This window comes from Nannobrachium achirus, assembly GCF_963921795.1.
Source record: "Nannobrachium achirus genome assembly, chromosome: 18".
In the NCBI taxonomy this organism is placed as follows: Eukaryota; Metazoa; Chordata; class Actinopteri; order Myctophiformes; family Myctophidae; genus Nannobrachium; species Nannobrachium achirus.
The window spans coordinates 2,225,956-2,248,147 of NC_137825.1; the positions used below are offsets into that span (position 1 = coordinate 2,225,956).

General features: G+C 41.2%; 1 protein-coding gene across 1 annotated transcript in view; it reads left to right on the forward strand.

Moving 5' to 3' along the window:
• Nucleotides 1-22,192, forward strand: part of LOC308302621 (transient receptor potential cation channel subfamily M member 4-like) — a gene marked incomplete at both ends in the record, with an annotated part of 110,370 nt that overhangs the window by 60,419 nt on the left and 27,759 nt on the right. The window contains 7 exons of the mRNA XM_080746877.1: nucleotides 4,457-4,585; nucleotides 5,247-5,382; nucleotides 7,061-7,235; nucleotides 8,411-8,648; nucleotides 20,608-20,729; nucleotides 20,870-21,002; nucleotides 21,107-21,281. Of these exons, the coding sequence (XP_080603003.1) occupies nucleotides 4,457-4,585; nucleotides 5,247-5,382; nucleotides 7,061-7,235; nucleotides 8,411-8,648; nucleotides 20,608-20,729; nucleotides 20,870-21,002; nucleotides 21,107-21,281 (1,108 nt within the window). The remainder of the gene's footprint in view (nucleotides 1-4,456; nucleotides 4,586-5,246; nucleotides 5,383-7,060; nucleotides 7,236-8,410; nucleotides 8,649-20,607; nucleotides 20,730-20,869; nucleotides 21,003-21,106; nucleotides 21,282-22,192) is intronic.

The following is a 22,192-nucleotide window of genomic DNA, read 5'->3' on the forward strand; positions in this document are numbered from 1 at the left end:
ATGTTTATTCTCTAGGTGATTGACTTACTAACACTATTCACGATATTCCTGGCCATTCTATGGAGGCTGCCATTTTCTTTTACAGAGGGTGTGTGCTTAAAAAAACATCTTTTCACTTCCTCCCAAGTAAGGAAGTGACACGGAATTGTCTGTTGCCAGATTTTGCCAAAGAAATAAGCCCAACAGAAGCAAATAGGCTATACTACTTTACATTTACTATTGAAAATAGCAGATCAGCAAGCGCACACATTGTGAGCTTGTATATTTGCTATTTAAAAAAATATTGAGGGGAAAAAAATAAATTTGAATATTTTTGAAAGATTTTAACAACATAAATCTGTGTGGAGGTCCCTGGCACCACATATTTTCAGATGGGGGTCTGCAACTGTGGACAAATATGTTACACTGGGGTCCTTGATATGAAAAGATTTGGGAACCACTGGTTTAAAAAATATTAGAAAGTAAGCCCAATAAACAACTACACAAATTGCTTATTATAAGCAGACATGGCAACACCGGTTCATTCAGAGCCAAGAGCGCCTCTACTGACACTTTAATGCAAGGACACAGGAAACCAAATGATGTTTTTTATTTTCTTTCAGGATGTGAACAGGAAGCCGGGGGCGGGGCCAGGAATATAGTGAATAGACAACATATAAATGATTTGTACACGTTTCTGTATTCTGTTTATGTTGGTAATGTTTGTAAACATTAGAGTAAAATTAGGGATGGGTACCGAATTGTGGTACCAAGCCAGGGGTGTTGTTGGCTGGATTATTCATGAAACTTTCCCGGAAGAGAAAGATCCCATGATTGGCCGCTAGTTGCCCCCCCCCCCCCGCGAGGTACCAAAAAGATTTTTTCTCCACTGGACCCCATGCATTTTCCTCTTTGATTTTCTAACCTTAATAAACATCGTCATAAATACTTTATGGTTCCTGTCGCTAGTGAAAAACTGCCTGTCAATTACCATGATATGCGTTTTGTGAAAATAAGGTCCCATTTATGTTAAAATTGATAATAAAGTTGTGGGGGGCGTGGTCAACTAAACTGATACCAGCCGGCTGTGTTCTTCGTGTGCTTTATTTCGGGAGGCTCCGACCACATTCCCTCATGTATCCCTGTGGTTGCACGTGACCGTTGGCAGCCAATAGCATTCCTTATGATTCCTGGCGTACCATTCAAACAATGATGGCGACACCCATACAAGGGACAAAAAAAAATTAATTTCCGTCGCTTAGAAACCAATGGCTTCGCACTAGAGGTCTTCGGACCTGCCCGAGATCCGAAATTACCCGCGATCCGAACCGCCCCGAGCCGGGTAACGGGGCAGTTTTCGAGCTTTTACCGCGGGGCGGGCCGGGGCCGGGGCCGTCTGCCCCGGTTCCCCGGGTATCTCCTGTTACCCGAGTGGAGCCGAGACAGGCCGAGATTGAAGTGAAAGCGAACGCAACAACTGCACCAAATAGATAACGCCACACAATGGCACTAAAGATGCAGCATGTAATCTGTTGCATTGGTTGTGAGAACTGAGAAGTATAACTCACTCTATCAGTCACAACAACACTGACTGTATCAGTTGGATTGTTATTATCAAAGATATTAACGTAACGTTTTGGTTAACGGTTTACAATGGAGTTGTCATTGCGTGTTGTCATGCTCTGCAGAGCAAAATGGACACTCAAAGCAGAAAGATATAATGAACAACACATGCGACAGAAAACGATAGCATTAGCATTGGCTAGCCAAAGAAGAAGGAATAAAAACATGGATTTATTTGTATTTACAAACTGTCCGCATTGACTTACTGGTCTGGGAAAAGATCATCTTTTGGCGAGAGGCACAGCGCCGCTGCAGCAACAGCAGCGCCGTGGCGACGTTAGGTAAGAAATATGTCTGATACAACTCTTAATATAATAACGTTGGCATTCTTTCATTTCGGGGCGACAGGTTCGGGTCTCGGATCTCTCGTTCTGCTCGGGTATCGGATCCAATTTTTCTAATAACAGGCGGGGCCGTTCAGATCGGATCCATCACGTCTCGGGGCTGATCGGGTAACGGTTCTCAAATTCCAAATGATAGACGGGGCCATATGGGTCCGGGTCCATTTCCCCCGGGTCCTTTTGGGTTCGGGTAGTTCAAATTGGACCCGTGAAGACCTCTACTTCGCACCGTCCATGTTTTTTTTACAGTCTATGTACCAAGCAGGAACTGAGTTCCCGGATGAAACCTGAATGAAACACAGAGTTTAAATACAAAACAAATCAAGGCAATCAAACAGAAACAAAACTCAGGTGCGGTGGTTAACAACACAGATTTAAAAAGCCAGATACCTCCTCCGCCGCTGCAGTTCATTGGCGCGACTGGTCAGGACTGGTGGAAGTGCGGAACTGTGGAACTGCGGAAGGCACTCTGCCCCCTCCAATGGGAACGAGAGAGTCCCGCCAGTCCTGCATCTGATTGGCCTACCGACGTACCGAGCATCCCATTCTGTGAATGAAAACTGTCAGCCCCAGCCCATAGAGTGCTGTAAATGTCATCCTAGCCCTCAACCAATGAATGAAGTGGATAAATGGTAAATGGTGCATTTATTTAGCGCTTTTATCCAAAGCGCTTTACAATGTGCATTACATTCACCCATTCACACACACATTCATACACCGGTGGCGGTGGAAACCATGCAAGGCACCAACCTGCTCACCGGGAGCAACTTGGGGTTCAGTGTCTTGCCCAAGGACATGTAGACAGGAGAAGCTGGGATTTGAACCGCCAACCCATGGATCTTTGGCCAACCCACTCTACCTCCTGAGCTACAGCCGCCCCCAAACCATCCAGTCCCCAAACCCCATCCAGGGGTTTATGCTGATGATGTGCAGGCGTCATCACCAACATGCTGGCACGCACAGAGGAGTTCCTCACTGGTCTGGGCTGGAGGTCAAACACTCGAAATGTGCGGTGCTCCATGAACGCCGCAGTAGCGGCAACCGTTGGTACAAGGCCAAGAAAAACAAGCTTCCCTCCTTCCTAATAATGGGACAACCCCCCATATATATATATGGAGATCCACAGGCATCAAACCAAGGCCCTAACTCACCAAGGCCCTGCTTGGCATTACTAATTAACTCATTAAAAGCCAAACGCGCGATGTCGCGCGAAAAGTACTCGAGTACTTATAGTGCCGAATGCGCGATGTCGCGCGAAAAGTAATATATTACTGTAACGGCGAGTATAAATACCGAGTATATGGCGGAAGCTCCGGAGGCGAAAATCGTCGCTGATTTGTCATCATCACGGCTCCACCAGCACAAAATAGTCATCCCATAACATTGAGGTGGACGGGGGATCTCATCTTAAATGTCCATTATCTCAAAACTACACTTTAGAAGCGAAGATGGAGGCAGATGCTCGCTTATATAACACATATATAAAAGCTCCAATGCAATCCAGCATGGCACCACGTAAACAACGGTCGGTTCCGTCGCAGGATGCGATGACGTCAGACCGGAAGTAATCACCTCGTGGCCTTCTGGCCTTCAAAATAAGATAACGGGAGTGAATGGGGGCGGGGGGGGCACTCTGGACATTTTAATCCGTTAAAGTCAGAGGCTTTTAATGAGTTAACATACGTTCTTTTTTTTTTCTTTTTCTTTTTTCTTCTTTTTTTTAATGCCCATCTCCATGTATGGGCATAACATAATATTGTACGTATATGGATACATATTATTATTAATAAAGGATAAAATAAAAAGTCCATATATGGTCATTCCCAGAAAAAGAAAAAACCTTTTATGCCTATACATGGAGATTTTTGATGTCATAAATCCCAGGCCGAAAATGAGAATGTTACCCTTTATGCCCATACATGGAGAGCCACAGGCATCAAACCAAGGCCCTAACTCACCAAGGCCCTGCTTGGCATTACTTACGTACGTTTTATGCCTATATATGGAGATTCCTATATTGTCAATATTAAGGACATTATTAAGGATATTATGTTATCAATATTAAGGACATATATGGGCGGCGTGTTCCTCCCTCCGCTTCATCAGCGCCCACACCCTAGGTGGGGTTGGCGATAGGGCCTTTCTGTGTGGAGTTTGCATGTTCTCCTGTGTCTCCTAGGATTGATACCCTCACAAAAACATGAACAAACTCCCCCCAGAATGACAACAACTAGAATCGTCAGAGAAAATCACTCACTCACACACGCACACACGCACACACACACACACACACACACACACACACACACACACACACACACACACACACACTCACACACACACACACACACACACACACACACACACACACACACACACACACACAGTATATACATACAAACGATACCCATCTGTAAGTAAAATGGACATAATATATTGTGATTTATGATGGGGTAAAATATTTGTAAATAGCATATTTTTCCGATTTACAAATCAAGTTCTTCTCTCCTCAGCGTGCCAAAGAGCTGCTGGGTGGAGAATGTCCATACAGGAACCAGCGTTGTAAATCCCCCTGGACTGATCTCTTTATCTGGGCTGTCCTACAGAACTACAGTGACCTGGCTGTCTTCCTCTGGGAGAAGGTAAAACACCTGATGCTCAGAGAAGGCAGAAGGATAGATAGATTTGTACATGTGTAACACCTGGGATTCAAACACAGGCATGTTACTGACTCATTGAATCATAGCGGCCGATGCTAACATTACCTGAACTTGTAAACCATACAGAACAATTGCCTGCAATGATTGGTTCAAAGCACAAAGTTCCACTGGTTTTGACATTGAATTCAGTACAAAATACATAGTAAAACTGGAGTGAGTAACAGCAACAAAACAAAAATACACTGAAGAAGCATGTCAACTTATGTTACATAACTGTGTATATTAAACCAATAAGACGCCCTAAGGGCGAGAAGCAATATGATACTTTTGCACCGGACCGGAATAGCATAGATAGAGTATGAACTGCTCTGGGCTTCTGGTTTAAATAGACATTTTGGGTACCAGTAGATGGCGCTAACTGAACCACTCATAACCTGTACACTGACTATATAAATACTTTAGCAGGAATTTCACCATTTTAAACAAACTATTTATTCAGCCTGTTACACATGTACAGTATATGATTTGTAGCATATCTGTAACCAACCCTCTGTCTATTTGTCTCTGTGTCCATCTGTCCATCTGTCTGTATGTCTGTCTGTCTCTGTCCATCTGTCATTCTGTCTCTCTGTCCATCTCCCAGGCAGAGGAGCCAGTGCTGAATGCGCTGGGTGCCTGTAAGATGCTTCAAGAGATGTCAAAGTCAAAGTTGGAAATTCAGACAGAGACCAAACTTTCAATGGAAAAGCTGACACAGAAGTTTGAGGACAGGGCACATGGTGAGACCTTGAATAAATCATCAAACTGTGTTTGATTTGAGAGGTTATGTCAACTTTGGAAACATTCTATTCAACTCATGGAAATATAAATTATGTTTATAAATTATTTTCCAATAAATACTAGGGCTGGGGATCGATTAAAATATTTAATCGAATTAATCGCACGATTGTCCATAATTAATCACGATTAATCGCAAATTAATCGCATATTTTTGATCTGTTCTAAAACTACCTTAAACAGATATATAATACTCATATCAACATGGGAGGTAGACAAATACCTAGTTTATTCAAATTCTATATGACAAATAGGCTTACTGTCCAGAATATTCGAGAAAATGTTTCCATTAGGACAGATTTAAATTAACTTTTATATATTTAATCACTTTAACCACATCATCCCTATTCTGGGGGGAACATTCACCAACAATAGCTGATCTACAAGCTCACAATAAGATGCGTTGTGAGCTTTTAATCTTTTATTTTGTGAAGAGTTTGTGTATGGAAAAATTACTCAAGTACAGTGCAGCGTTTTACAAAGCATAGAGGCTCTAGGTTTAACTGAAGTAATATTGATAGGCTACATTTTAAATATTATCAAAGTATTCTGGGGCAAAATGTGCGTTTCCATTAGGACAGATTAGAAATAAATTAACTTTTTACTTGGCATTTAATCACTTTAACCACAGCATCCCTATTCTGGGTGGAACATTCACCAAAAATAGCCGATCTACAAGCTCACATAAGATGCGTTGTGAGCTTGTAATCTATTTTGTGAAGAGTTTGTGTATGTAAAAATTACTCAAGTAGGCTACAGTGCAGCCTTTTACAAAGCATAGAGGCTCTAGGTTTAACTGAAGTAATATTGAAAGGCTACATTTGAAACATTATCAAAGTATTCTGAGGCACCGCACCCTGGACTGGTGTTACGATTATGGCACCCCTAGTTCACTTTGATAAACCCTGTTGTTATGTAGACACTGTGATGGCTCGTTGGTAGGCTTAGATTAACAATACATTAACATTAACGTGACGACGCCACAAATTGCGGTGGTATTGCTTGGAGATTATAGGCTATAGCTCGCTGAAGATGTGTGGCACAAGGCATTATGCCCATCCAGTTCCCTGGCCCCTGCGATCATGTTGTGTGCACTGTCAGTGATCAGCAGTTTGCTGACTTTATTTTCAATGATACACTCTCCGGCTACACGCATGGTGGAGGCTTGGGGCAGACAAGTTCCAGGGCTAGTAGGCTAGTAGGCTACGTCTGAAGCTAATGTGAAGCTAACGTCTTCATAACAGTCAGCCCATGCAACAGAAGCCTCCACTCCCCGTCAAAATAATGCGCTGTGTTCTCGAGAGAACTGTGATTACTGAGTGAAGTCCAATAGTCTCCAATGAGTGCAACCGTGGTTGTCTGTCTGTGTCTGCCCCTGCCTGTGTTCCAAAACCTCCACCGCTCTTACTGTCTGTGTGACTCTCTTGTTTACTACTGCTTGTCTCTGAGGCTGCATTCGCTTCCTGACTACGGGGTGCACCGAGGGGGGGGGGGGGGTATTATCGCCGATAAAAGGATTTTGCGTTAATTAGTTAATATCGCGTTAACTTCCCCACCCTTAATAAATACATATTTTTTTCTTTATAATGATTTTCCTGTGTGCTGTCTTCCTAACCTCAGGTATATTGGGCTCATGTTACCAGACCGATGAGAGTCTCTCCTTCAAGCTGCTCAACAGAAAGTCTCCAGTCTGGGACTTGAACTGCTTCCAGATGGGCATAGCTGTTGAATCACACAGCTTCTTCAAACATGATGGATTAGAGGTTGGTTCATCTCTGACTGGCTGGTTCAGATGGTATCCTCAACTATCTTGGTCAAGGTTTCAGCCATTTTAATGACTTAACTTCAATTACTGTATAAAATGAAAGATGCGAGAAGCACATTACCTACGTAGAAGCACTGTGGTGTGACAGTTCAGCTAACACTGTAGAGCAGTGATACTCAAACTCAGGCCTTCCGTCCCTGGCACAATTCTGACTGGCCCACCAATCAATCAATTAATAAATAAAGACAGAATTAAGTAGAAATTACAGAATCTTATCTTTAGCCTAATGAAATTACTGTTACATGAATAATCATCCAGGAAGGGAAAACTGTGTGCACTCAAGTTTGTGCAGAAAGGTTGATGCCAAGAACAGGCACTGTAACCCAAAATGGACGGAAGCTTTGGCATTCATTTTACCATTTCTTGCAAATTCAATACCACTATGTTTAATTTGCCAGAATTGCATAATTGATTGATTGAATATTTTATTAGACAAAAATGGAGAACAGTACAAGTATAGTCAATACAGTAGTGTAGATCAGTACAAGTATAGTTAAACACCCTGCCTAAAAGGAGCATCCCAAATAAGTCCTTTTACGGTCTTGTTTACGTCGGAAGTTCTTACAGTGTCAGTTCGACAACATAAGGCTCCAATGAAGTATCATTAATGTTGTCATTTTATCAACTGGCCATCTTGCTGGCCACCTTGCCATGTTTGTAATGTGGTCCACAGGTTTAGCTATTTGAGTAAAACTATTGGTTGTGGTGACAACACAATCTATTAATGCAGAACAAGGAAGACTAGGATTTATGTTCTATCCATTTAATTTACAAGCTGGTTTGCGGCACAAAGCTATTTTTTGAGAAATCTATATTGTACAGTATATATATTTTATTAACTCATGACCCTACTGACAGCTAAAACAGACTGTTTATGCTTCTCAGTCCACTCTGTCTCAGGCTTGGCGGGGTGACATGAAGAAGGACACATCAGTGTGGAAAGTCCTTCTCGGCCTTTTCTGCTTTCCACTCTGCTTCACCAACTTCATCTCCTACAGGTTAGCACCCAGCCTTACATGTCTAACACAATAATACACTTTGCACACACTTCCATATGCATATTATACTTGTTACTAAAACTATATATTAATTCACTTTGTTTAAGACTAAGTTGAGTGGGTTTATGATGATGCTCCACCTTGCAGGATCGATGAAGATGACGATGAAGATGAAGATCATGTCTGCCTAAGAGTGTTCTGGACATTCTGGAGAGCTCCTGTCACCTCCTTTGTGGGAAATGCAATGATGTACATCCTCTTCCTCTTCCTGTTTGCCTACGTGCTGCTGGTGGACTTTATGCCACCGCCCCCTAGTGGGCCGTCCAGCTGGGAATACGTGCTGTACTTCTGGGTGTTCACCTTCTTATGTGAGGAGATCTATGAGGTGAGTGGAAGGAGATTCTCTCTCTCTTATTGCATCCTATGTTAATACACACTTCCCTCCCTAATGTGATGTGTCATTATATGATTAAAATGAAGTTTGAAGTTACAATGGGTGTGTGTGGGGAGAGGCCCTGGGCCTGGAGGGCCTGGTAACATTTACATCAAATATCTAAATATTCAATCAAGCTAATTAAAAACTGTTCAGGGTGTTCATAAAAGCCTGATTAGATGATAAAATGACCAAAAGTTTTTTTGAAAGTGAAATACCCCTTTAAGCCTAAAATGGTTCGGCCGCTGTGCAGAACCGTTTTTAACAGTTTTTAACCATTTTAACCGTAGAACAATGTGTTAATTCATATTTTTTTCTCGCACACGTGTGCGCGCACGTGCACAGTAAACCTCCCGGAAATGCTGATCTCAAAGTTGAGATGTCTGGGGTGGTGACCCAGCTGAAGTTAGCCACACCCACAGTGTCGGGTGAATGGTAAAAGGGGAGGGGTTGATTCTAAGATGTAGTTGTATCTGTGTTTTTGCACCGGCACTTTGAACCCACAAGGTGGCAGACTCCAGAAAAAATAAAAATATATATACAAAAGGAATACATAATTGCTCATAACAACCACACCAGGGGGTCTAATGAAGTACTGTCAACCTCCTAGACACATGAAAACCAGAAAAAAAAAATACAAAACTATGGCACCGCCTCTTTAAGGGCGAGAAGCGACCGCAGGGCACCGGGAAACAACAAACTTAAAAAAGAATCAGTGTAAATCTGGCAATGTACACACACACACACACACACACACACACACACACACACACACACACACACACACACACACATACAGAGACTGGGGCTGTCTTTGACTCTGGATGTAGCAAGTGGAAGTATATGCACCCAGGCAGGGTGTTGTTAAGTGAAATGAATCCCAGGGCTCTCTGGTTCTGTATCCGTACATCAGTCAGTTTGAGCAGATTTCATTCCAATTGGCTACTATGAATTTTACAGACCAGGGGTGGACAACCTAACCTGGCGGAGATATTCCCCCACAGAGCCCAGCACAGCATGGCAGTTGAAATGATGAACTGCAACGAGGGGATTGACTCCGTGTGCAGCAGAAACAGCTTAAAAGAAACAATGTCAAACTGATTCTAGCTGCTGAAAAATTCCCATTTGCTTAAAAAAGCAACATAGCACTGATTTTTGCACATGAATTATATGTGTCCGTCATGACGGCATCATGTCAAGAGGGGTGAGGTGCAGGCTTCTCTCTCTCTTTCTCTCTCTCTCATTTTTTCATCTCTCTCATTTCTGTTGCTTGCTTGATTGCGACCTTCAGGTCGCACTTACTATCAAAACCTCCACCGGCTGTCTGTCTGTCCGTCAGTCACACGTCACACGTCACACTTTTGCCCTGCTCATATCTCCGCAACCGTTGCCCCGATCCATGCCAAATTTTGCACACATACTCCTTGCCTGCCAAACAACAACCCTAACCTCCAATTCACACATGGCCCTCTTCTAGCGCCACCATGAGGCAGATCCTTGCAAAACAAATTTTGGACACTGCTCCTACACTTTTTGCCCTAAAATCACGCAAATCGGTTCACAGTATGTCTACACTCATCTCATCAACATGGATCTGTCCCATTTAGCGCCACCTTCAGGCCGGTTTTTTAAAAAACATTTTTGCACACTACTCCTAGAGATTTGGCCCTAAAATCAAGAAATCGGTACACAGTATGTCTACACTCATCTCATCAACATGGATCTGTCCCATATAGCGCCACCATCAGGCCGATTCTTTCAAACACATTTTTGGACACTGCTCCTACAAATGTTGCCCTAAAATCACGCAAATCGGTACACACTTGCTCTACACTCATGTCATCAACATGGATCTGTCCCATTTAGCGCCACCTTCAGGCCGATTTTTTTAAACACATTTTTGGACACTGCTCCTACAGATTTGGCCCTAAAATCACGCAAATCGGTACACAATATGTCTACACTCATGTCGTCAACATGGATCTGTCCCATATAGCGCCACCCTCTGGCCAATTTTTTTAAAACACATTTTTGGACACTGCTCCTACAGATTTTGCCCTAAAATCACGCAAATCGGTACACAGTATGTCTACACTCATCTCATCAATATGGATCTGTCCTATATAGTGCCACCAACAGGCCAATTTCTTCAAACACATTTTTGGACACTACTCCTACACATTTTGCCATAAAATCACGCTGCGACCTGACGGTCGCTTATCTCCCTATTAGGGAGTCTTACTGGTTACAGTAACGTGTTACTTTTTAATATGTTACACCCAACTCTGGTGGCCTATTCTTCTTTGAAAAGTCAGTTTTCAAGTTCTGGTGGTCCTTGTTCCAGGTGGTCCCCAGCTAAATGATGGAGAGTTGGTATCCAAATACACCTTTTACAGATCTGTAACTGTAAGCGTAAAATGAAATCAAGTGGACCTGTACGGGTCCTTTTGGTTTCATCTTACGCTTACAGTTAAGATTTATAAGGGCCAATTTGGTTTCCAATTCTTTAGCTGGGGACCACCTGGAACACCCTCAAGGACCACTGGTGGTCTCCGGACCACTGTTTGAAAACCACTGTCATAATAATAAAGTAGCCTAATGATGTGTTGTGCATAACAGCGCAATGCCATTCCCTTCCTTTAATTAATTCATTGCTTAGGACATAATATGCTAAATTAGAATATAACATGTAGGTGACACTCTGATACCTACAGTAGGCCTAATACATGATATCAGGCCAAAACGTTGGTTTTGCGTAATTTGCGTAATTATCCTTCCGTCATACAAAGCTTAAAGTAATCATCGCAGGGCTGGTGAGGACGCATTTAGCACGGACCTGCTGTGATATTAAGGATCTCGATGGCACACTTTAATAAACCGAAAAGAAGGAGAACATTTTTTTAAGTATATCAAACAAACATTTTAATAAAGCGAATTAATTATTTAATTATATCAAATAAACGCTTTAATAAAATAAATAAACAAAATAAGGATTTAGAATGCTCTGATTAATAAAGTGATTGAACAGATTAGGATCTTGTTTATTACATTTAATAAAGCATTGTTAAACTTTATATCACGTTCCTACGTGTTCACGTTTCTCTGTAGTATAGTCCTACAGCAAGTTCTCAAGAAAGGCCTTAGTTTTTGAGATACCCCTACCTTGAGTTAGAACCAAACACAACAATGTTTTTTTTTTTATTATTATGTTTTGGTGTCCCATTAATGAAATGGATTGTTGCGACCGTCAGGTCGCAGTTACTATCAAAACCTCCACCGGCTGTCAGTCTGTCAGTCTGTCAGTCACACGTCACACTTTTGCCCTTCTCATATCTCTGCCACCGTTGCCCCGATCCATGCCAAAATTTGCGCACACACACACTCCTTGGCTTCCAAATCAATACCCCCACCCCCCATTTCTCACATGGCCCTCTTCTAGCTCCACCATGAGGCTGATTTTTGAAAAACACATTTTTGGACACTGCTCCTACACATTTTGCCCTAAAATCACGCAAATCAGTACACAGTATGTCTACACTCATCTCATCAATATGGATCTGTCCCATATAGCGCCACCAACAGGCCAATTTCTTCAAACACATTTTTGGACACTACTCCTACACATTTTGCCATAAAATCACGCTGCGACCTGACGGTCGCTTATCTCCCTATTAGGGAGTCTTACTGGTTAGAGTAACGTGTTACTTTTTAATATGTTACACCCAACTCTGGTGGTCTATTCTTCTTTGAAAAGTCAGTTTTCAAGTTCTGGTGGTCCTTGTTCCAGGTGGTCCCCAGCTAAATGATGGAGAGTTGGTATCCAAATACACCTTTTACAGATCTGTAACTGTAAGCGTAAAATGAAATCAAGTGGACCTGTACGGGTCCTTTTGGTTTCATCTTACGCTTACAGTTAAGATTTATAAGGGCCCATTTGGTTACCAATTCTTTAGCTGGGGACCACCTGGAACACCCTCAAGGACCACTGGTGGTCTCCGGACCACTGTTTGAAAACCACTGTCATAATAATGAAGTAGCCTAATGATGTGTTGTGCATAACAGCGCAATGCCATTCCCTTCCTTTAATTAATTCATTGCTTAGGACATAATATGCTAAATTAGAATATAACATGTAGGTGACACTCTGATACCTACAGTAGGCCTAATACGTAATTATCCTTCCGTCATACAAAGCTTAAAGTAATCATCGCAGGGCTGGTGAGGACGCATTAAGCACAGACCTGCTGTGATATTAAGGATTTTGATGGCACACTTTAATAAACCAAAAAGAAGGAGAAAAAAAAGATTTAAGTATATCAAACAAACATTTTAATAAAGTGAATTAATTATTTAATTATATAAAATAAACGCTTTAATAAAATGAATAAACAAAATAAGGATTTAGAATGCTCTGATTAATAAAGTGATTGAACAGATTAGGATCTTGTTTATTACATTTAATAAAGCATTGTTAAACTATACATCACGTTCCTACGTGTTCACGTTTCTCTGTAGTATAGTCCTACAGCAAGTCCTCAAGAAAGGCCTTAGTTTTTGAGATACCCCTACCTGAGTTAGAACCAAACACAACAATGTTTTTTTTTTATTATGTTTCGGTGTCCCATTAATGAAATGGATTGTTGTGACCGTCAGGTCGCAGTTACTATCTAAACCTCTACCGGCAGTAGTCTGTCAGTCACACGTCACACATCACACTTTTGCCCTTTTCATATCTCCGCCACCGTTGCCCCGATCCATGCCAAAATTTGCACACACACTCCTTGGCTGCCAAATCACGAATATGCTACTAAACAATAACCAGTGGTTATGTGGAGATGGCAAGTAGTTTTATTGCAAATCAGATTTCTTTAGACATACCCCTCCCCTGAAAAAGACAATGGGAGTTAGGTGACAAGTTAATGATGGTCATCATTTTTGGGGAGGGAAAGTCCAGGTGGCTGAACTGTACCACATCACCAAACTACCAGAATATGAATAATCCAATAATGTAGTGTATCTAAAACTACTAGAACAAGGCCTATATTGCATAACTGTCATTATGTTTTAGGTAATTCTGAATGGGAGTTGGGTGACATAATAACAAGCCATAAGTTAATGATGGTCATCATTTTTGGGGAGGGAAAGTCCAGGTGGCTGAACTGTACCACATCACCAAACTACCAGAATATGAATAATCCAATAATGTAGTGTATCTAAAACTACTAGAACAAGGCCTATATTGCATAACTGTCATTATGTTTTAGGTAATTCTGAATGGGAGTTGGGTGACATAATAACAAGCCATAAGTTAATGATGGTCATCATTTTTGGGGAGGGAAAGTCCAGGTGACTGAACTGTACCACATCATCAAAATATCAGAATACCAGTAAGACTCCCTAAATCGGGAGATAAGCGACCGTCAGGTTGCATACACAAACTTTTGAAGGCAATGGTAGCCAATCAGGAGGGAATATGGGAAATGGGACAGATCCATGTTGATGACGTGACTTAGAAGATACATGTGTACCGCTTTGCATGATTTTAGGGCAAAATCTGTAGGAGCAGTGTCCAAAAATGTGTTTTGCTAAAATCGGCCTGATGGTGGCGCTAGATGGGACAGATACATGTTTCTGACATGACTGTAGTCTGTGGCCAGTCACAGACTTTAGGCCAATTCCCACTGGGCCAGATAACAGATAAAAAATATCTTTCTCCAGATAAATAAATCTCTTTCTTCATTCAAGTAGAGGGCAAGATACAGATAAAAAATATGTCACAGATTAATTTTTTTTAAAGAAGGAGAAAAAAAAGCTTATCTGTCACAGATATATATATATATATATATATATATATATATATATATATATATATATATATATATGTGTGTGTGTGTGTGTTTTATTGCGACCGTCAGGTCGCACTTACTACCAAAACCTCCACCGGCTGGCTGTCTGTCTGTCTGTCTGTCTGTCTGTCTGTCTGTCTGTCTGTCTGTCTGTCTGTCTGTCTGTCTGTCTGTCTGTCTGTCTGTCTGTCCGTCCGTCCGTCTGTCTGTCACACGTCACACTTTTGCCCTGCTCATATCTCCACAACCGTTGCCCCCATCCATGCCAAATTTTGCACACATACTCCTTGCCTGCCAAACCACAACCTCCACCCATCAATTCGCACATGGCCCTCTTCTAGCGCCACCATGAGGCCGATTCTTGAAAAACTCATTTTTGGACACTGCTCCTACAATTTTGCCCTAAAATCACGCAAATCGGTACACAGTATGTCTACACTCATCTCATCAACATGGATATGTCCCATTTAGTGCCACCTTCAGGCCGATTTTTTAAAACAAATTTTTGGACACTGCTCCTACAAATTTTGCCCTAAAATCACGCAAATCGGTACACACTTGCGCTACACTGATGTCATCAACATGGATCTGTCCCATTTAGCGCCACCTTCAGGCCGATTTTTTAAAACACATTTTTGGACACTGCTCCTACAGATTTTGCCCTAAAATCACGCAAATCGGTACACAGCATGTCTACACTCATGTCATCAAAATGGATCTGTCCCATATAGCGCCACCATTAGGCTGATTTTTTCAAACACATTTTTGGACACTGCTCCTACAGATTTTGCCCTAAAATCACGCCAATGGACGACTACCGGCTCCGCCCCCTCCAAACGCTGCCTCCGCCACTATCACAGCGCGCCGCTATTGGCTTCATTCACTTCAATGGGAAATACGGCGGATTGTACACACATTTTACACATTAAATATTAATTCCGTTTTGGACCCAGAGCTTCGAAATCTCTTCCAATCCATCAACAAGGCCTGGATCTGCATTGGAAAAAATATTTAGACCTTTACACTTTTAAAACAATACGACATAGGAATATATAAGGTCGCAGCAGAGGAATAAGTGGTTGCTGGACCACAGACAGCCGTTTCAAACCAATTTAAATATGAATGGACTGTATTGGCCTAAACGACAATAACCCATGACTACAAACACCTTATTTGTTATGTTAAATAGCAACTGATATGTAATGTACGTCTGTGAATGTCTGAATGAACAGGGGTAGCGACGCGAAGTGTTGTATTTCAACTCTGCTTTCGACTGCAGGCTGTGGGTAGGGGCGTCACAAGGGGGGGAAAAGTGGGACTGACTTACCAGGGCCCACGGTGGAAGGGCCTTAATTATTTTAGACTTTATCGATTGAAAAATAGCAGATATACAAGCTCATAGCGTGAGCTTGTAGATTTGCTATTTTTGAAATCCCACGATGAAGAACATTCATGTGGGCCCACAGCGAATCCTTGTACCCAGGGCCCAGAATTTGATGCAACACCCTCTCCCTCTGCGGCTCGGCAGCTAAACTTGTCAGGAATCGCGAACATTTCACGCCAGAGATATCAAATGTTATAGATAAGATTTATAAGCAATCGGCATGATAAGAAACATGTAGCCTACATTTGAAGCAGTTTATTCTGGTTGGTTGTTTGTGTAATGGAGAGTAATAGCCTCTAAACTAATCAGTGAAAAGTGAAAACGGCTCTGTATAGGTCCAGCAGACAGGCGATTTCCTCATTCTGCTGTTGCGTCCTTATATTCCTTTGTTGTATTGTTTTAAAAGTTTAAAGGTCTACATATTTTTCCAATGCATATCCAGGCCTTTGTTGACGGATTGGACGAGATTTCGAAGCTCTGGGTCCAAAACGGAATTAATATTTAATGTGTAAAATCCGCTGTATATCCATTCAAGTGAATGGTGCGGCTGTGATTCTCGTCGGAGGTCTCGGCGGAGAGGTGGGGGCGGAGCTCCCGGTAGTCATCTATTGGTACACAGTATGGCTACACTCATCTCATCAACATGGATCTGTCCCATATAGCGCCACCATCAGGCCCATTTTTACAAACACATTTTTGGACACTTCTCATCTCCTACACTTTTTGGCCTAAAATCACACTGCGACCTGACGGTCGCTTATCTCCCGATTAGGGAGTCTTACTGGTCTGTATCTTACCATTAACTTGAATGGAGAAAGAGATTTTTTTTGTATTCATCTGGAGAATGATTTTTTATATTTGTTTTATATCTTTTATCTGGCCCAGTGGGAATGGGCCTTAAGGACAGTTCACCCCTGAGACAAAAACCCTAATTTGAAAGTTGTTTGGGAGAAAAGGAACACAGTTATGGATTCATTTTCGTGTTTAATGTGTGTTTTAAGAAATTGAGTTATAACACCGTGAACCATGACGTGAAACGCCTCATCGTTCCTTTGCGGAAAAACGACACCCCTTTCTCAGTGAAACCGACGTCCCCAACCCCACAGACAGCCCACGGGGTGTCCCCGAGAATTTGTGCCACCCAGAACGCTATCTGACCGCACCCCCACGCTGCTGCCTGCCTCTCTCAGTGTGTTTATCATGGTGGCTGCAGCCAGGCACACATAGCACACTCGACTGGAGCGAAATTAGTAGGCTATTTCCAAGTTATATAGTTGAGTCAGAGACACAGCCCCCCCCCCCCCCCCCAATACACAGGAATAATTCCAGAGCAGAAGAATTGGTAGATGGACAGCGTCGGAATCTCGACTCGAGTAAGTAAACGACTTTGCTGTGAATGAACAAACAATTGCCCTGAATGTGACGGTCGCTGGCGACCGTGATGGATTCACTCCAACGGGTGTTGAGCAGTTTAACCAATTTGCTAGGTACGTCTACACAAACATTCAGACTTCAAAGATAAAGTGCTTACTGAAGTCTCACAGATGTCACAATATGGGACGCTCAAGCAGAATTATCTGTATTGTCCGTATTGTTACAGCATTTTAATCCGATCAGCGGCCATTTTCAGTTTTTTTTCTCCATATACTTTCAGCCATGCGACACCATCAGTTACGAGGTGTACTGCACTTTGAGGTAATGCTGTTTATTAAACAATACGGAAGTGCTTGAGCGTACCATATTGTGACATATGTGAGACTTAAATAAGTATACATATATATATTTTTATCTGAACCGTTGTGCTTGTTTAGACCCACATGCAAAATTGGCTAAACTGCTCAACAGCAGATTGTAGTTGAGTTTCAGTCTAGCGTAGCGTCTAGCGTAGTCTTTACATTTCCCATAGCCTGCCAAGCCATGCCAATGCCTACCGATCTATGTTACTTACATGATGTTTCATTTATTTATTTTTCAGACAACAGCGTTTGCAAGCCACTTACAGAAAATGAACCAACAGCTGCAGATATGTAATAGAGTCAACATTGATCATCAAATAGCTAGTCTGCTGCTATAATACTTTGTAATGACAATCCTTATTCCTTCGTGTAAATAAACTGCAATTCATACTATTACACAACTATTTCTTTATCATGTTGCACAAGCATTTGGTTGGATATGGATATGAGATAATTTGGTCTAGATGCCAGTGGTTTAAAAGTAACTAAGTACATTTACTAAAGTACTGACCTTAGTACAATTTTGACAAACTTTACTTGTATTTCTAGTTTTCAGTACTTTTACTTCTAGGCTTCTCAACTCACAACGTGTCGCATCGCGACGCATTGTGAGCTTGTAGAGCTGCTATTTTCAACATTTTGTAGTTTGTACTTTACTTTTGGTACTTTGAGGCTATATGCCTATTTTGATGCCAATACCTTTGTACTTTTATTCAAGTACATTTTAATTCCGAACTTCTACTTGTTAGGGTGCCCTAAAAAAACGCTCCATTCTCATTGAAATGCATTGGCGGATTCCACCCAAGGTATTTTGGTGTGAGGGCACCCTCAGAGTATTTCTATATTGCAGTATTGATACTTTTACTCAAGTAAGACATGTTAGTACTTTTTCCACCTCAGTATAATTCCATGTTTTTTTTATATCTATATATAGTTCTACTTGCATATTCCCTGTGTATTCAACTGGTAATTATTCAATTATGTTTAGAACACATATATGCATAGTCTGTCTATACTGTATAATAAAGCATGTTTTGGTTGTATCAAAACATCAAAGTCTGTTGACATTTTCTTTTCCACCAACATCTGTCGTTAAACACCCCCATAGCCCATTCTGTGCTTCCTTTTGTGTTTATTTCATGGCATGTCCAATATGTAAATGCTGATATATTTGAATGTATTAATGCAATGTATTTTATAACTGTGCATATGATGTATCACTGCAAAATGGTGTATATATATTGTATATACAGTATATATATTGTATATACAGTATATATACAGTATGTATGTGTATATATTAGGGCTGTCAAATGATTAAAATTTTTAATCAGATTAATCACAGCTCAAAAATTAATTAATCATGATTAATCACAAATCGAACTATGTCCAAAATATGCCATTTCTTTATGTATATTGTTGCGGTAATGGCAAGCTAAAGGCAAAGATAGATTAATCATACAATATGTAGGCCTATATATATGTTTATTATCATTATTGTTATTATTATTACCCTTTATGCATTTTTTTACCTTACCATTTATTGTGTAGCAATAGCAAATATTTATAGGCCCATGGCTACGTCTAAAACACTGGCTTACACATGACTTTTCAGGCTGACCCCCCAAAACCCCCCACACCACACACCCTGACGAGCACTTGGAATTGTAGGAGTTGGCATTACATTAGTTTTGACTGTTTGCTTGTGAAAATAGCAGATCTACATGCTTGTGAGCATGTAGATCCACAAGCATGTAGATCTGCTATTTTCAGAATATCTGCCTCTAATATTTGATAATTTGACTAATGTTTGACCAGAGGTATGGTATAGGCCTAGTAAAAAGCCCTTAATTTGTCAGTTTAGAAATGTGCAGATGCCACACCTATACTGTATGTTGGTCTGTTTATTGTTGAGTGAGAAAACCATGTTAACATTAAGCTTAACATCTGGGGACCCCCCAAAATAAAATTGGGGATCCCCCTAGGGTTCCCAACCCATAGGTTGAGAACCACTGCAATACAACACAGAATTATTTGACATCTAGGTTACAGATAAAACAGCTGACACACGTGCACAAGACAGAGAAAACAAGCGTTTGTAACAGCTGCCATTAATGTTGTGCTGTTGATTGCCTGTATAATCTATCTGTGTCAAATTCGCATTTTCAACGAGGCGATCGATCGTTAAGCTAATGTCATGCCTGGCAGTGCCGTGCGTCTTTCATCTGATCCAAGTAAGTTTGGAGCACCCAGGCCAGCAGCCCAGCACCCTAACAACATCGCGGATTTTAGGAACAGAGGTAGAAGTAGGCTAGACTATATATTTTTCAGATGTATTGTATGATGATGATCAGGTATTATTCCAGTGAACAATCTAAATCCTGCTTCACTTTGAAACCGTAGCTCTGAGCTCTCCTCCGTCTCTCGCTGCTGCAGTCAGAGTGACATGCTTGTGTGTAGAAAGGGGAGGGGGGAGGGGGGGTGGAGGAGGAGCAGTGGCAGCGCTATAGGCTACAGTAAGACAGTGTTCCACCGCAGACAGTGTTCCACCGCAGGTCGTTCTGCTTTTGGATTAATTGCGTTAAAAATTTTAACGCAATTAATAAAAATAATTAATTACCGCAGTTAACGCGATAATTTTGACACCTTTAGTATATATATATATATATATATATATATATATATATATATATAAATAATGCAAATATTGCAATATAAAAACAGTCTAAAACAGATTTTTAGGAATTGAATTTAACTTATTGTGACTATTTTGAATATTCGTCATATTGTTATTGTTGTACACATTGTTGAGGAGCCAATTCCTAGTAAAAGTAAAATCATTTGTTGCCACAACTGTAATGTAAGGCAAATTCTAAACTATTGTCCTCTTACAGCTGATTGTCTATTAGCTGTAATCTGTATCTAATGTGTTTAATTACTTTCAGGCATTCTCTGGTCGCTACCGGGACATGCCTTTGTACCAGAAGATGAGGCTGCACTTGAAGGATTTCTGGAACATGTGTGACCTCATTGCCATCATTCTCTTCATTATTGGTCTCATCTGCAGGTTGGTACACAAACATGTTTCTTTACTGTCGTACTTGAAGTAAATAGAAAACTATGATAATTGCAGGAATAGTGATAATGATCCTCATTTGAATGAATTACATTAGATGAACTTTGTTTTCTTCTGCTCATGTGCTTCAGGATGTTTGAGGGGTCGTACGAGTTTGGACGAGGTGTCCTGTGTATCGATTACATGGTCTTCACGATACGTCTCATTCACATCTCCACCATTCACAAAGAGATGGGACCAAAAATCATCATAGTTGGCAAAATGGTAAGCTATAAGACACATATTAATGCTCTTTTACCATGCGTTTAAGGTCTCATTGGCCACTGATATTATAATGAATACAAATGTTTTTGTCTCTCACTGTTTAGATGAAAGATTTCGGCTTCTTCCTCTTCTTCCTGGCGGTGTGGATAGTGGCATATGGAGTAGCCACTCAGGGTCTGCTGTATCACTACGATTCCGACCTAGATCGTATCGTCCGTCGAGTGATCTACAGACCTTTCCTCTACATCTTTGGAGATTTAAAGCTTGAGGAAATAGATGGTGAGTGAGTGAGTGAGTGAGTGAGTGAGTGAGTGAGTGAGTGTGTGTGTGTGTGTGTGTGTGTGTGTGTGTGTGTGTGTGTGTGTGTGTGTGTGTGTGTGTGTGTGTGTGTGTGTGTGTGTGTGTGTGTGTGTGTGTGTGTGTGTGTGTGTGTGTGTGTGTGTGTGTGTGTGTGTGTGTGTGTGTGTTGTTAGGGCTTTCACCAACTAGTCGACTAGTATTAACCACTTGTCGACCTTGTTGGTAAATAGTTATATAATTTTTTATAGGCCTAGGAAGCTAATTTCAATTTGATTACAGATGTAGTTTTCTTTTTAACATTACAACGGAACATTATAAACGTAATATTATTATCCAGTCACCCACATACTGCATCTCCTTACTGAGGTTACTAGAGTAAGTGAAAGTCTGTATACACAGCAGTGATTGTTGTGTATACTACTGCTAGGGGACTGCTACAAAATAGTTGTATAATAAAAATATAACATGAGGGCAGCCCCAGTTCACAACAGACCACCCAAGATTTGTTTGATTACCCCCACCCCCCGCGCGTGCGATTGGAAACTCTGTGAGGGTACGGATCTAAATGGAACACTTATTTGTACCAAACCCCATAAGTATTCCGCCAGAATATGTTGCTAGTACATATTGCAAAAAGAATGTTGTGATCCAACTCTCGATAACTGGTCTGGTTGTCTATCTTTCTGGAATGATCTCCCCACTCCGAGCGAGCCGGTCGGTAATGTTACATCGCGAAGGGTACAGATTGAACCAAATGGACTAATAGTCCATGAATTTGTACCACCCACTGATATTAAACATAATCCTAGGAAATCGTTTATGAACAATTCAAATCAGTTTGTGTCTCTAAGCCTCTGCTTACAAGGGCTTGTGAATGTGTGTGTTGGCTT